Consider the following 11420-nt stretch of genomic DNA (forward strand, 5'->3'; position numbering starts at 1 on the left):
TTTTTTATTAACAGATATCAACACGTCCATTTAAAAAGGACAAAGTAGCAAATATGTTCTCTTCTGCACTCAAATGAACACAAAAGAGCTAATTTCTGTACATTCACTAAGGCTCTGTCTTTAGGGAAACACATGTCTCCATAAGGCAAACAATATCAAAAAGGAATGATACTAAGTACTTTATCCAGCATTTCAATATATATATTTAAATTATTCCTGACAGTACAAAGATGCAAGCAAGCTGCAAAAGCTCCTGTTGCTATTTCAATTCATATTTTAAAAGCTAAATATACAGTAAAGGGAAAAAGCAAGTATAAAATATTAGTTCACATTATCAAAACGTGTCATTTGAGAAATGTCCTGTGTAAGGTAGGTTGGTGTTTCAGCAGGGAAAGTCTGGAATGTCATTGCTGCATCACTGACCAAATTCTAAATAAACAATAAACATGATTCAGTATCATCTGAACATGTATATAAATGTTAATCAATATTATAAATGACAGCCACATTTCTTTGTCAGTTTTCTTTTCTGCAGTCAGAGCGTCAGTTTCATGTCACTTTATCTAACCGTGACCAAAAAGCAAATCATTTCTAAAAACTGATTTGTGATTTATGCTTTCTGTTTCATAAGACACTCATGCAATGGGGGGGCTATAAAAAGGTGTGTATGAAATATTTGACATTTTTTCATACCCATGGAAATGAAGGTAGTTATTTTAAGATTTATTTCAATCACAATTTAATTTAACTTTAAATGGAAAAAGAAGAATACAGCACTATGAAATAAATGTGATAAATGCAGAACATTCGGTCTCAATCCACAAAGCATTAGGACTAACAGGATGAACAGAATACACCTCTGCGGTATGATGTGCTGGTCCTCTCCCATACAAACGACGACAGGAATTGGACACTCAATCTGTACAGAAAACCAACAACTAAATGCAGATGATACATATCCATATCTCTTCATGCTGTCCAAACATAATGTTCACAAACTCATAAAAACACTGATTACAACCGCTGTGCTCTAACAAACACAAGCAGGCAGCATATTTATTCCATTTTGAACCTACAGTGCAGAAAACAGCAGCATACTCCAACAGAAGTGCCTTCACACACCCTTAGCCGCTACCCTGTATGTTGACGCCAGCTTTCAAGTCAGACTCCTGACACTGGTTTTAATCCAGACAGATGTATGGCAGTATGTTCAACCTGCTCGCATCGCCATGTGGGTCTAAGGAGATGCACTCGGTCCAGTCGTACCAGGTTCCCTTTGTGTCATAGCAGCCGTTAACCCCGGACCAGTGCTGTGCATGTAATTTGCTGAGGTCTTCGTTGTTGATCGCTCTGCTAACCCCTGGTAAATCCTTGGCCGGTTGTTCTGGTGCCAACGTGAGTGTGTTCTTGATGTCTTTGCTTCTGTGTTCCTCTTTTTTCAAGAACTCTGTCATGAGAAAATGTGCACCAGGATTGTGGGTGCCCGACGATGTAAGCACGTTGCTTTGTTGGCTAAGGTACGACTGGATGATATTGCTTCTCGACAGCTCTTTCCAGTCTGTCTGCTGAAAGGGACTGCAAGGAACTGGTGGATTCTGCTTCGGCTGTTCTGGCCACTGAGGTTCAAGTCTTTGCACGAGTTGAGCCTCTTTCTCCTGGCAAGGTTCCTTATGGAAGGAGGACTTGATCTGCCCTGTCATGGGGTCAAACGTCAGTCGCCTATCTTTTAACCTGACTGGTTTAGTGCCGTCTTCAACAGTCTGTCCATTGTCCTTAGGCTTGTATTTCTGTCTTTTCCTTTTCCCTGTATTGCTTAAAGAACTATCGTCTTCAGAACTGACCCTGTCATTGAAGGAGGAGTTGGTTGGGTAGTGGAGAGATGTATCGGGAGGCCTGCCTTGAGCAGACCTCAAACTATCATTATGAAAACCCTGAACACAAACATTTAAAGGCTGAGGAGAAGGCCCCAGCACAAAAGTATCCACAGACCCAGACTTCACAGTGGGACTCGAAAGACTCCCACTCTGTGCTTGTGTGGTTTTTCTGACAACAGCTTCCTGCTTTGGAGTTTGAGGACTGTGCAAGGAGCAGCGGGGGCTCTTAGGTCGAGACTGACCCCCAGAGGCAGCTTGCTCCTTACTCTCTTGCTGCTGCAGAACTGCTGCTTGTGACAAAGAAGTGCAAAGAGGTTTGCTGTATCCCAGGGAACTTGGATGAGGTTTTACGGCATTGACAGGGATTTTATTTAGCCTGTCATTGTCCAAAGGCTCAGAAATCTCCCTGTCTATAGGCTGACATGTAGGAGAATCTGTAAAAAAATCAGAGCTACTTCCAATTCCATTGGCTGGCAGCTGTTTGGAGTTCTGTATTTTATCATTAAGGGTCATTTTGGATATCTTGGCTGGTAAAATCTGTCCCTCCTTCTGGTCACCCTTACGTTTCCTGTTTCCTGGTTTTTCCAAGCGTGGGGAGTAGCAGTTGTTGAAGTCAGTTCTATTCTTCAACTCTGGGCCTGTTTTACCTGATGTTGTGGTGGCAGCTGGTGCTGAGATGCAGGGATGAGCACCACCATTGGAAGACCATGATGCACCAGTGCGTTCTTTGGACAACACTTCACCCTTCCCTGGTTCAATTAGCTTCTGCCAGTTCCGCAGCAGCTTCTTCGCTCTTTTTGCCAGGTCCTCGTTCTTGGTTTTCTTCCGGACATCGTTGATGAGCTTGCCAAGACGAGTTTCCTTCAAGGAGAGGAGATTGGAGTCAAACAGTGCCTATGACTCGTCTTTTGAGAAGTGGGATTTAACTGCATCTTATTTAGAATGTTCATATTTTGAAGGTCTAAATGTCACCTACCTCCAGTGCTTCTTTGGTGATTGGATTTTTCTCCAAAAAAGAGACAACCTCCATAACTACCACCATGTTGCATATCTGCTGAAAAGATAAAAACACATGTTTATGCATCACATTCCAGAAACATTATTGTGTTATTTCAAATTACAACAAACAGAATTCAAAGGCAGCTATTTATGTGCAGATGTGACAGTTTGTGATTCAGAATGATACGGGAATATATGCTTGCTCTGCAGAAAGAAGAGGGGCTATTAAAAGGTCGGGGCATCATTTGAATAGACTTTCAGACATGCACCTGTATGTCGAGAAGACGAAGTACTCGCACTGGTTTCAGGCTCAATATGACAAACTGAGACTGCATGCAAATGTCTCTGGCTGTGATGGGCCACTGAAATAAATGTTGCACATCATGAGAGGCATGAATATAAGGCATTGTGTGCGTCCTGAAGTATCGTGAAGTGTGAGATATCTCATAGGTTTCCCAAAAAATTAGACAACATTGGGCAATGAATTGACGTGACTATAATTACCTAGAAAACAAAATCTGAGACAGTTGTTTGTCTCCAAGGGTTTATACTAGAGTACTAAAGATTAGTCAATCTATAAGTCAATTGAAATAAATGAATTGATAACTATTTCTCGTGATTGTTTAATGCAAAAATGTTAAACATTGGATATCTCCGATTTCTAAATCGCAAGAATTTGTCAGTTTTTTGAGTTGAACATTGATAATTTTAATACGATAGGTTTTGAACAATCGCTTGGAAACTGGTTTTTGCTTGAATATATTGTGACCAGTATTTTTGTCTGCAGTATTACACAAGAACTGCTGAACAATTTCCACAAAATCTGGGGTAATGGGCCAAAGCAGAACCCATTTTATTTTGTCACAGATCTGGATTAAGGGATTGATCCAGGAATATTTTTATCCCAATAACATAGCGAGATTGGGGTTGGTTTATTATTTTGACATTTTCCATGATTTCCCAGGAAGATAATTCATGGATATTAATTAAAATAGCAAAGATTCAATACATATCAATATAATGCTTATGCACTCTGCAAAGTGAGGGGTTGCAACACATCATTGATCTACCTCAGATAAGTAAAATGTTTTACTGTTTATTAACTGTTTGTCATTCACTGCAAATAAAGGATTTTAAAACCACAACCTTCAATCAGGAGCAACAATATGTCTCTAAATATAAAATAATCATGTGACATTTATCACGATGATCATCAATATCGACTGATATTTAATTTGTCCATATCGTCCAGCCCTGAGTTTGTATATTAACATCTAGTCTAATTGTATAATCTTATGTGTTGTAACAATAGTAATTCACCAGCTGTATATGGGGGGGATTTTTGTATATACATCTTTAAACTGACTGAATCCCACAATAATCTACATTTCTGTCACTCACCTGCAGATCTACACTTCCACAGAAGGAGCTCGGTTTAACTGGTGGTTCTGAGGCACAGTGTGATCCAGGGAACATGAATAAAGCCCCCGGCCAGCAGCGGTGTGTTAGCCGGGCTCCTGTGCTCATGTGTCGGTCACCAACACGAGATGTTTACCAGCTAATTAACAAGCAGATAATAAGTCACCGAACACACACCGAGCCCCTGTGCTCTCCCACCCCCGCCTGCTGGGACCTGAAGCCGGCTCATTGTTCACCTTTGTCCCCCTGGAGGAACCACGGCTCATACTCACATTGCTCTGGCCGTCGAGGGCCTGCAGCAGCCGGTCTCTCATCCCCTGCGGAGTGACCGGAGCCGCTGTCATCGCCTGGCGGGGTCTCGGGTCGGTCAGGGCGGACTGGAGACCGCGGAGGGTCCGCTCCTCCCCGGGGGAACCGGCCGACACGTCACAGGCCCGGCGGCTGGGGACTACTTCCTGAAGGAGCCGGCATCATGGTTCTATGACGCTTCACGCTTCGTCCTTGTTCGCCCCCGGCATGTGCTGCTTATATTCAGGCGACGACGACGGAAAATCCTCCCCGGGAATCGGCCACCGTCCTCGGCTACTAGCCTCCTCCTCCTCAGCCTCCGCAGATATATATATAGTGCGTAGACACCGCATTGGCCACCGGCTCCTGCTACGTCAACGTCGCCGCCATATTGGACCGAAGAAAACTGTCAACAGATAAATATAAAACCACATAAATTAGATTCTATTAGATTAGATTCAACTTTATTGTCATTGCACATTACAAGTACTTATACAACGAAATGCAGTTTAGCATCTAACCAGAAGTGCAAAAAAAAGGCAGTAAAAGTGCAGAGTATTGTGCAATATTTAAAGTGGAATATGTAAATAAATAAGAAGTACAGTAAGAAATATATGGAATATGAACAGTATTAAGAGGCATTGTATGACGTAAGAACGATGAATACACTATGAGCAAGATAAATATATAAATATGAATACACTAAACGTGGGATAATGCAGTAGTAAAAAAGATAACAGTCTAGTGCAAATGTTCAAAGAGCTGCAGAGTTCAAACCACCTGTGATTACCACTGGTTTTAACTTGAATTATAACAGCTCTATGACTCTAGTAACATTTTATCACCTCTTGGGGAAATGCTTTGTAATAGTAACATTTTAATTTTTGATTTAATCTTGATTTGAAAAGGGACAATGATCATTAAGCAACATTCATACAGATGTAAATGCAGACAGGCTAATTCCATCAGCAGTGCCAGATGTTGATATGTATCCCACAGTGATGTAAACAAAGTGAAATCATAAAAGTACAAACCCTACATACCTGGCAGGCTCCTTAGTGACAAAGAAAATATGTATGTGTCATATAACTACAAATGTAAACAAGAATTTAAAATCTTTCAAAACAAAGTTTTAATCTCTGAAGTGTTCCTCACAATAAGTGTACGTGACTGAAATGATGAAGTTTTACTTGTGTTTATATACCTCTCACTGTGACTTTAAACCAGAATTCTCTAATCCCTAATTATGTCCCTATGTAGCTTTGATGTGGAATATGATCAGTCATATTTGTCACATTTTATCCAAGAGATCAAAGCTTTCTTTAATGTCTCAATGTTTTAAAATAAATCTTATAATTTAAACAGTAGGTAGCGGCAATTCCCCTGGACGATGGATGCCAACCGCCAACAAACCAAATGAAGAAGAAGATCCTGATTTGTTACAGAAACACATAATACAAAGCTTCACATAAACTCAGCCTGTGCCAATCAAAGTGTGTTTTGTTAAAATCGTCAAAACAAATATAAATTAAAATATAAAATCCTCAAAAAGCCAATTAATTCACCTGAAAAAATAAATAAATAATTAAAGCGCTCAATAATCCTTACAATTTCAATAGGGCCTCACTGTCTGTCAGTGCCTGTCAGTCCTCGGGCCCTAAATACACAGGTATGTAGTATTTAAAAAAGGGTCATATTTTTCATCACAACTTTAGTATAAACTTTAATTTCACAATATTGAAATATGATATGATACATTTGAAAAGACATGAGAGCTATGGAATTGTTGATATTTTAATAATCATACCAGTTTTCACAAATATAGAAAAATAATAACTCAATGGAAAATAATATTAAATACATATTCCTGAGAGGAAATGAGATGTTCTCATTTCAGCTGGAATGTGGAAAAAGGTGGATCATGAGTGTGTTCATAATTCAGAAGTCATTGTCACTCTCCTCCAACAGAGGGGGTTTCGCTGGCCCCCTGGAGGTGTGAGCAGCCTTGGACCCTGGATCCTCCAAACTGTCGTCCTCCAAATCCTTGCTTTCCTCTTCCTCCTCGCCCTCCTCGTCGTCTTCATCATCCTCATCCACGTCAATCTCACTGTCCTCGGTCTGAAACAGGAGGTCACAAGGTCACAAGTAGATCAGATTGCATGATTCAAATAGGATAACGATTTCAAAACACGGAGCTACACCGGGGATGTTCACATTTTCCGTCAACACTAAATCAGTTCAACCCAGCTAACCAGACAGGGGATCTAACCACAGAGTCACGTCTTCAGGTTGGATGAGAGAATGCAGAGTCCAGGACTGAATTAACAGTTAACGGCTGAATGCAACATCTGCAGTCTACAACTACATGGACAACATAACCATGTTTCTGGTTTAAAGGAAAAATCCAATTAAAATCCAAATGTACATCCTGAACACTTGAGCACAGTGAACATTTGCACTTATCTTCAGAACTTCAACAGAGGCATTGAGGAAAAGAGAAAAATATGCACTTACAGCTACCTATATTAAATGTAGGAAGAAAATAGCGTTGTGTGTCAACCACTGGACACTCCTGCCAATTACTACACAAGGGAGAAGATGGTCTATACGGGCAGTGTGGAGAATGCCTACAATGTCAGAGGATTTGAGTTGGATTTTTCCTTTTAATAACTAAGATAGGATTAATACACAGATGCAGGAGGAGAGAACTGAATCCTTGCCCTCCACAAACCTTTAGTTTCCGTTGTTTTTTAGCAGAATGAACTGGCTTTCTGGAAACAGCCGAGGGCTTTTTAGAATAGAAGTGACAGAGAAAGGTGAAGATACTGAACAGAGGAAGATGAAAACCAAAAGCAAGATGAAACTGATCACAGATGGCTGACATGACACTAACAAATGACAAAAAGAAAGCAGTCTTGTTTTCAACGTACGAACCTCGTCGCTCTCACCCTGCATGGTCCCGATGAAACGAGCTCCTGATCCTACAGTGAAAAAGAGGTGATGTTCAGTATACATGAAAGGAGGAAAAGTTTTCATGGGTCAAGTATTTATTTTTCAGAACCGCAGACATAACTCATATAAAAGAAGAAAATTATGAATTTGTTCATAATCAACTTCAGTTTTTACAAATGTTTCCTGGCCATTACAAAGACGTGGCTTTCCCAGGTCTGTTTTGTGTACCTGCCATGATGCTGTTTCTTGTGGGCCGGGGCTTCGAGGGTCGACTCTCTTCTATGTCACTGTCTGAGCCGTCGTCTTCTGGGACGTCCATGTCCGAATCCTCATCTTTCACTGGAGAAAACACAATAACAAATGTTGTGATCATGTAAAGATTGATGTTGTTACTTTTTGTTTTAAGATTGTGTGTTTGACTTACGGGAGCTTCTCATCATATCTTTCTCCTCATCCCTCAGTTTGTGCTGCATCATCCTCATGTTGTTTTCAGCCTCCTGCCGGGGGGACAACAGAAACATTCCTACATCTGTCAGATTCAGAATCCAAGATCTTTCCACCTTAATGTCTCCAGTCTCTCCTATATACTGCATTTATATCTGAATTTTAACTTTAATGCCAATGTTTGTGAGCTGCATAGTTTCATTACATCTCATTACCCCAGGCCTGCCAGTGACAGATAGGAAGAGGAAGAAAGCATGCTCCTTTAATCATGAAAATATTGTTCATTGGATTTCCCCAGAATGTATGCAGCAGTTTAAAAACATTTTAAGCTAGTTCAAAACATGAAGGATAAATTACTCTCTCTTCATGACCAAAAGCGGATGGTAAGTAACATAATTTCTAACTTTTTCTAAATTTCTAGTAACTTTTAACTGACCACCCCCTTTATTTTCTATTTTTGTACATTTTTAAATCCATAATAGCAAACTTAAACATGTCTCTCATGCTGAGCATTTTTGATATAAAGTACCAATGGATCCACTGTGATTCCATCTGTCAAACAAATCCCTGTTCTTCATATCATACATACTCACACACCTCAAACCTCTCCTGCTCAAGTCTGTGGTGCTCATCCAGCTGCGCCTCCAGAAAGCTGAGGTTCCTGAACTTCTCCACATAGATGATGTACGTCTTCTGCAGATCCTCCTCTATCTTCTCATATTCGTCCATGAATGCTGGTCTGAAACATTGAGAGAGGAACGTAAAAATATATTTTGCAAACGCACAAGCTGCTGAAGAATGAAAGTAAGTTGAAGAATGAAAATAATACATATAATGAATGAGGCAGTGGGGAAACATTCCCATCGTTTGGCCTCTCCACTACCCGTCTGGTCATCACTCACCTGACACTCTGAAGCGTCTGGAGTCTTTTTCGATTCCTCTCCAGCTCCTGCTTCTTCTTCTCTATTTTGGCGTCGAGAGAGGTCACGTCCGACCCAACATTTCTCAGCATGTCTTTGGTCTTCTCCACACTTTCCTTGAAAATAAACACAGAGGCATAGAGGCGGATTAAGCCCTGTTTCATGACTAAAATCGGGTCACGTGTGAGTTTAAAAAAAATTAAGATTGTATAGAGGCTGAATGGATAATTAAGTACAAACCAAAACCTCCTTGATGGCAGCTCTCAGGGCCTTCTCGGTCTCATTGACCTCCAGAGGTCTGGCAATGGCCGCAGTTCTCATTTCCTGTCAGGACAATGAAAACAAACACAGATTGATCTCCTGCATCACTGACACCGTTTTTGTAAACAGACATCATCATTGTACAGCTGTTATCATCAGAGAGCACAACCTTGGTCCACTGCAGGAAAAGAGAGCAACATCAACAGAGTAATTACGTATAAATAGTATTAAGTATTGATGGCGGAACAATATATAGAGTCTGTGGCTACTGCATGAAAAAAGACCCATTAAAGGGACATCTGTTATTTTTTTATCTTTCCACGTGAACTTTTCTCATTCTCAAGGATAGTGTGGACTCCGGTTCAAGGACAGTGAGTGCGTCAGTGTGCTTTTCCTCACCCGCAGTTCCACCTCTTTCCCCAGTAAATCATAGAGAGATGCTCCTTTAGAAGTGACCTCAGATGCCAGCTGTCGAGCTGTTTTGAGATCAGAAATCTGCAGTGACGACAGTTAGACGCATTCAGCAACTTACAGTTTTCTCTTCTACATAAGATTTGATAGAACATAAGTTAAGGGATGAAAATTAACAAAAGGAATGGCACCATGATAGTTAATACTATGGGTTTTAAGAAAAACAAATTGTATTGAAAACCAATTTGAGCTGTGTTTTCATCTTTATATGTTACATTAAAATACATTCTAATTGCACAGACTCCTTACAGCGGACAGATCTTTAAACTCAGACAAGATAAACAAACTGTCATTTCACCCGTGAGCCGAGGTCAAACTTGAACTTGTTGTTATCCTCCTCAACTAGTTCTCCAAAGGCATTCTGCTTAGTCTTCATAGCGTTGTACAGCACCGAGGTGATCTTCAGCAACTCTTTCACAGCGTAGCCATCCGCCTGGTAGAGGTGCTTCATGTTGAGTTTGATGTGAGCCTTCGTTGCCTGCAAACAGGGGAGATGCTGCGTTAGGCAGATGAAGGGTAGACCCTTTAATGGCTACAATGAACTGTATATTAAATAGACTTCACCATGAACTGGGCCACGGCCTTAATGAAGAACACCCTGTCTGACTCTGTATCCACATCAGTGGGAATATCCATGTGAGGCTCGTATCTTTGTGTAAAGGAAAGAGCGAGGGGGGTTGGGAAAGACCAAAAAAACAAAATATATCACAGATACCCAATATAACCATTATAACCAATAGCAAATTCAGTATTTTCAAAGTTGGTGTTATCATGGCTGCAGGAATCGTATCACAAAACATGTCTAAATGTCCGATGGCAAAATAATGGATTATTGAAAGGATTTAGATTTCATCACATGAACATATGTTGGTTGGAATTAATAATGGAGGAAATGCCTCACAGGAACACACACATAAAAACACAGAGGGAATATACATTGCATGGATCAGTGGGTGAGAGAAACACAACTTCCGTGTGGAGCTCAGTCTTACCTCTTTATGAGCCATATCAATATCTCTGCCACCAAGGTGAAGTTTGGTGTTCTGAAGTTCTGCACGGATATCAACCTGGGATATCCCAAGGCCCTCATCATCTCCGTGAAATCTGGCAAACGAGGAGAAGCTCCAGTGTGTCAACATCACACAGACACACAACAACACATCTCAGATCACGACGAGCATCCCTTACTTCTCAATTCTCTGAAGGACATCCTGGGGAACAGAACCTGGACTCGGGAAGTGGGGATGAGAGATGTTATCCCAGATGAAGCTTCTGACCAACACAGCCCACACAGATGAGGCTGGATTGTGTAAAAGGTTTAGCGCGAAGCGAAGAGTCCTGTTGGATTGTAAGAAAAAAAGCAGCTTAATGTGATATAACAGAGTTGGGTAACTTGTGTTATCCTGTGTTTTAGCATCGATCGGCTGTGTGAAGCTAACGCCTTCAAGGATTTCTCCTCTTAACAGCTAGCTGGTTGCTAACAGGAAGTGAGACGACGAAGCTAGCGCCCGCTGTCTCTTTCTGAACCTTCTGATCAGCAGCTACAACACAAAACGAGAGGTTTTACTGTCACAATAAGGATGAAAGTACCCGCCCGAGCTATTTGTGAGCTAGCTTCGCCTTCTCCGTAGATGGTTTCTATGGAAACGCATTCTTGTACTACGGAAGCTCAACGCGGCCAAAGAAAAGCAGACGCGTTTTTTCTTCTTCGTCTTCGTGGTAACAGGGGCGTCGGGCCCACAGATATGAACACTAGATATCTCGGCCGCGTTGCCGGCCAACGGAGACGAAC

The 11420-nt window shown here is 41.1% G+C and overlaps 2 protein-coding genes across 3 annotated transcripts; both read right to left on the reverse strand.

Moving 5' to 3' along the window:
* LOC133010720 (mediator of RNA polymerase II transcription subunit 26-like) lies at positions 1-4859 on the reverse strand. The gene is made up of 3 exons (XM_061078340.1): positions 4565-4859; positions 2851-2925; positions 1-2735 (listed from the first exon to the last, which is right to left on the reverse strand). Exons 1-3 carry the CDS (start codon positions 4634-4636, stop codon positions 1182-1184), a joined length of 1701 nt encoding a protein of 566 aa, XP_060934323.1. The 5' UTR covers positions 4637-4859; the 3' UTR covers positions 1-1181.
* Positions 4860-6360: 1501 nt separating this feature from the next.
* Positions 6361-11420, reverse strand: cluap1 (clusterin associated protein 1). Of its 2 annotated transcripts, XM_061078186.1 has the most exons (13): positions 11219-11420; positions 10817-10966; positions 10621-10732; positions 10193-10277; positions 9927-10106; positions 9557-9652; positions 9137-9220; positions 8879-9012; positions 8574-8715; positions 7957-8029; positions 7761-7871; positions 7515-7561; positions 6361-6698 (listed from the first exon to the last, which is right to left on the reverse strand). In XM_061078186.1, the coding sequence occupies exons 2-13, from the start codon at positions 10836-10838 to the stop codon at positions 6519-6521; spliced, it is 1266 nt and encodes a 421-aa protein (XP_060934169.1). In that variant the 5' UTR covers positions 10839-10966; positions 11219-11420; the 3' UTR covers positions 6361-6518. The 2 variants fall into 2 exon arrangements, with proteins under 2 accessions (XP_060934169.1, XP_060934170.1); XM_061078187.1 differs by having other exon boundaries at positions 10817-11420.

The sequence above is a fragment of the Limanda limanda genome, chromosome 9 (assembly GCF_963576545.1).
Source record: "Limanda limanda chromosome 9, fLimLim1.1, whole genome shotgun sequence".
Taxonomy (NCBI): Eukaryota; Metazoa; Chordata; class Actinopteri; order Pleuronectiformes; family Pleuronectidae; genus Limanda; species Limanda limanda.

Bases quoted from the DNA above. Each gene is read 5' to 3' on its own strand.
- cluap1 (XM_061078186.1), bottom strand. From the start codon at position 10,838: ATGTCCTTCAGAGAATTGAGAA. The intron at 9,013-9,136 runs GTTTGTACTTAA...TTTATTTTCAAG, and splicing joins CTGCCATCAAGGAGGTTTTG to GAAAGTGTGGAGAAGACCAA. The intron at 7,872-7,956 runs GTAAGTCAAACA...TGTTTTCTCCAG, and splicing joins AGATATGATGAGAAGCTCCC to TGAAAGATGAGGATTCGGAC.
- LOC133010720 (XM_061078340.1), bottom strand. From the start codon at position 4,636: ATGACAGCGGCTCCGGTCACTCCGCAGGGGATGAGAGACCGGCTGCTG. The intron at 2,926-4,564 runs GTGAGTATGAGC...TCTTTTCAGCAG, and splicing joins CCCTCGACGGCCAGAGCAAT to ATATGCAACATGGTGGTAGT. The intron at 2,736-2,850 runs GTAGGTGACATT...CTCTCCTTGAAG, and splicing joins TCACCAAAGAAGCACTGGAG to GAAACTCGTCTTGGCAAGCT.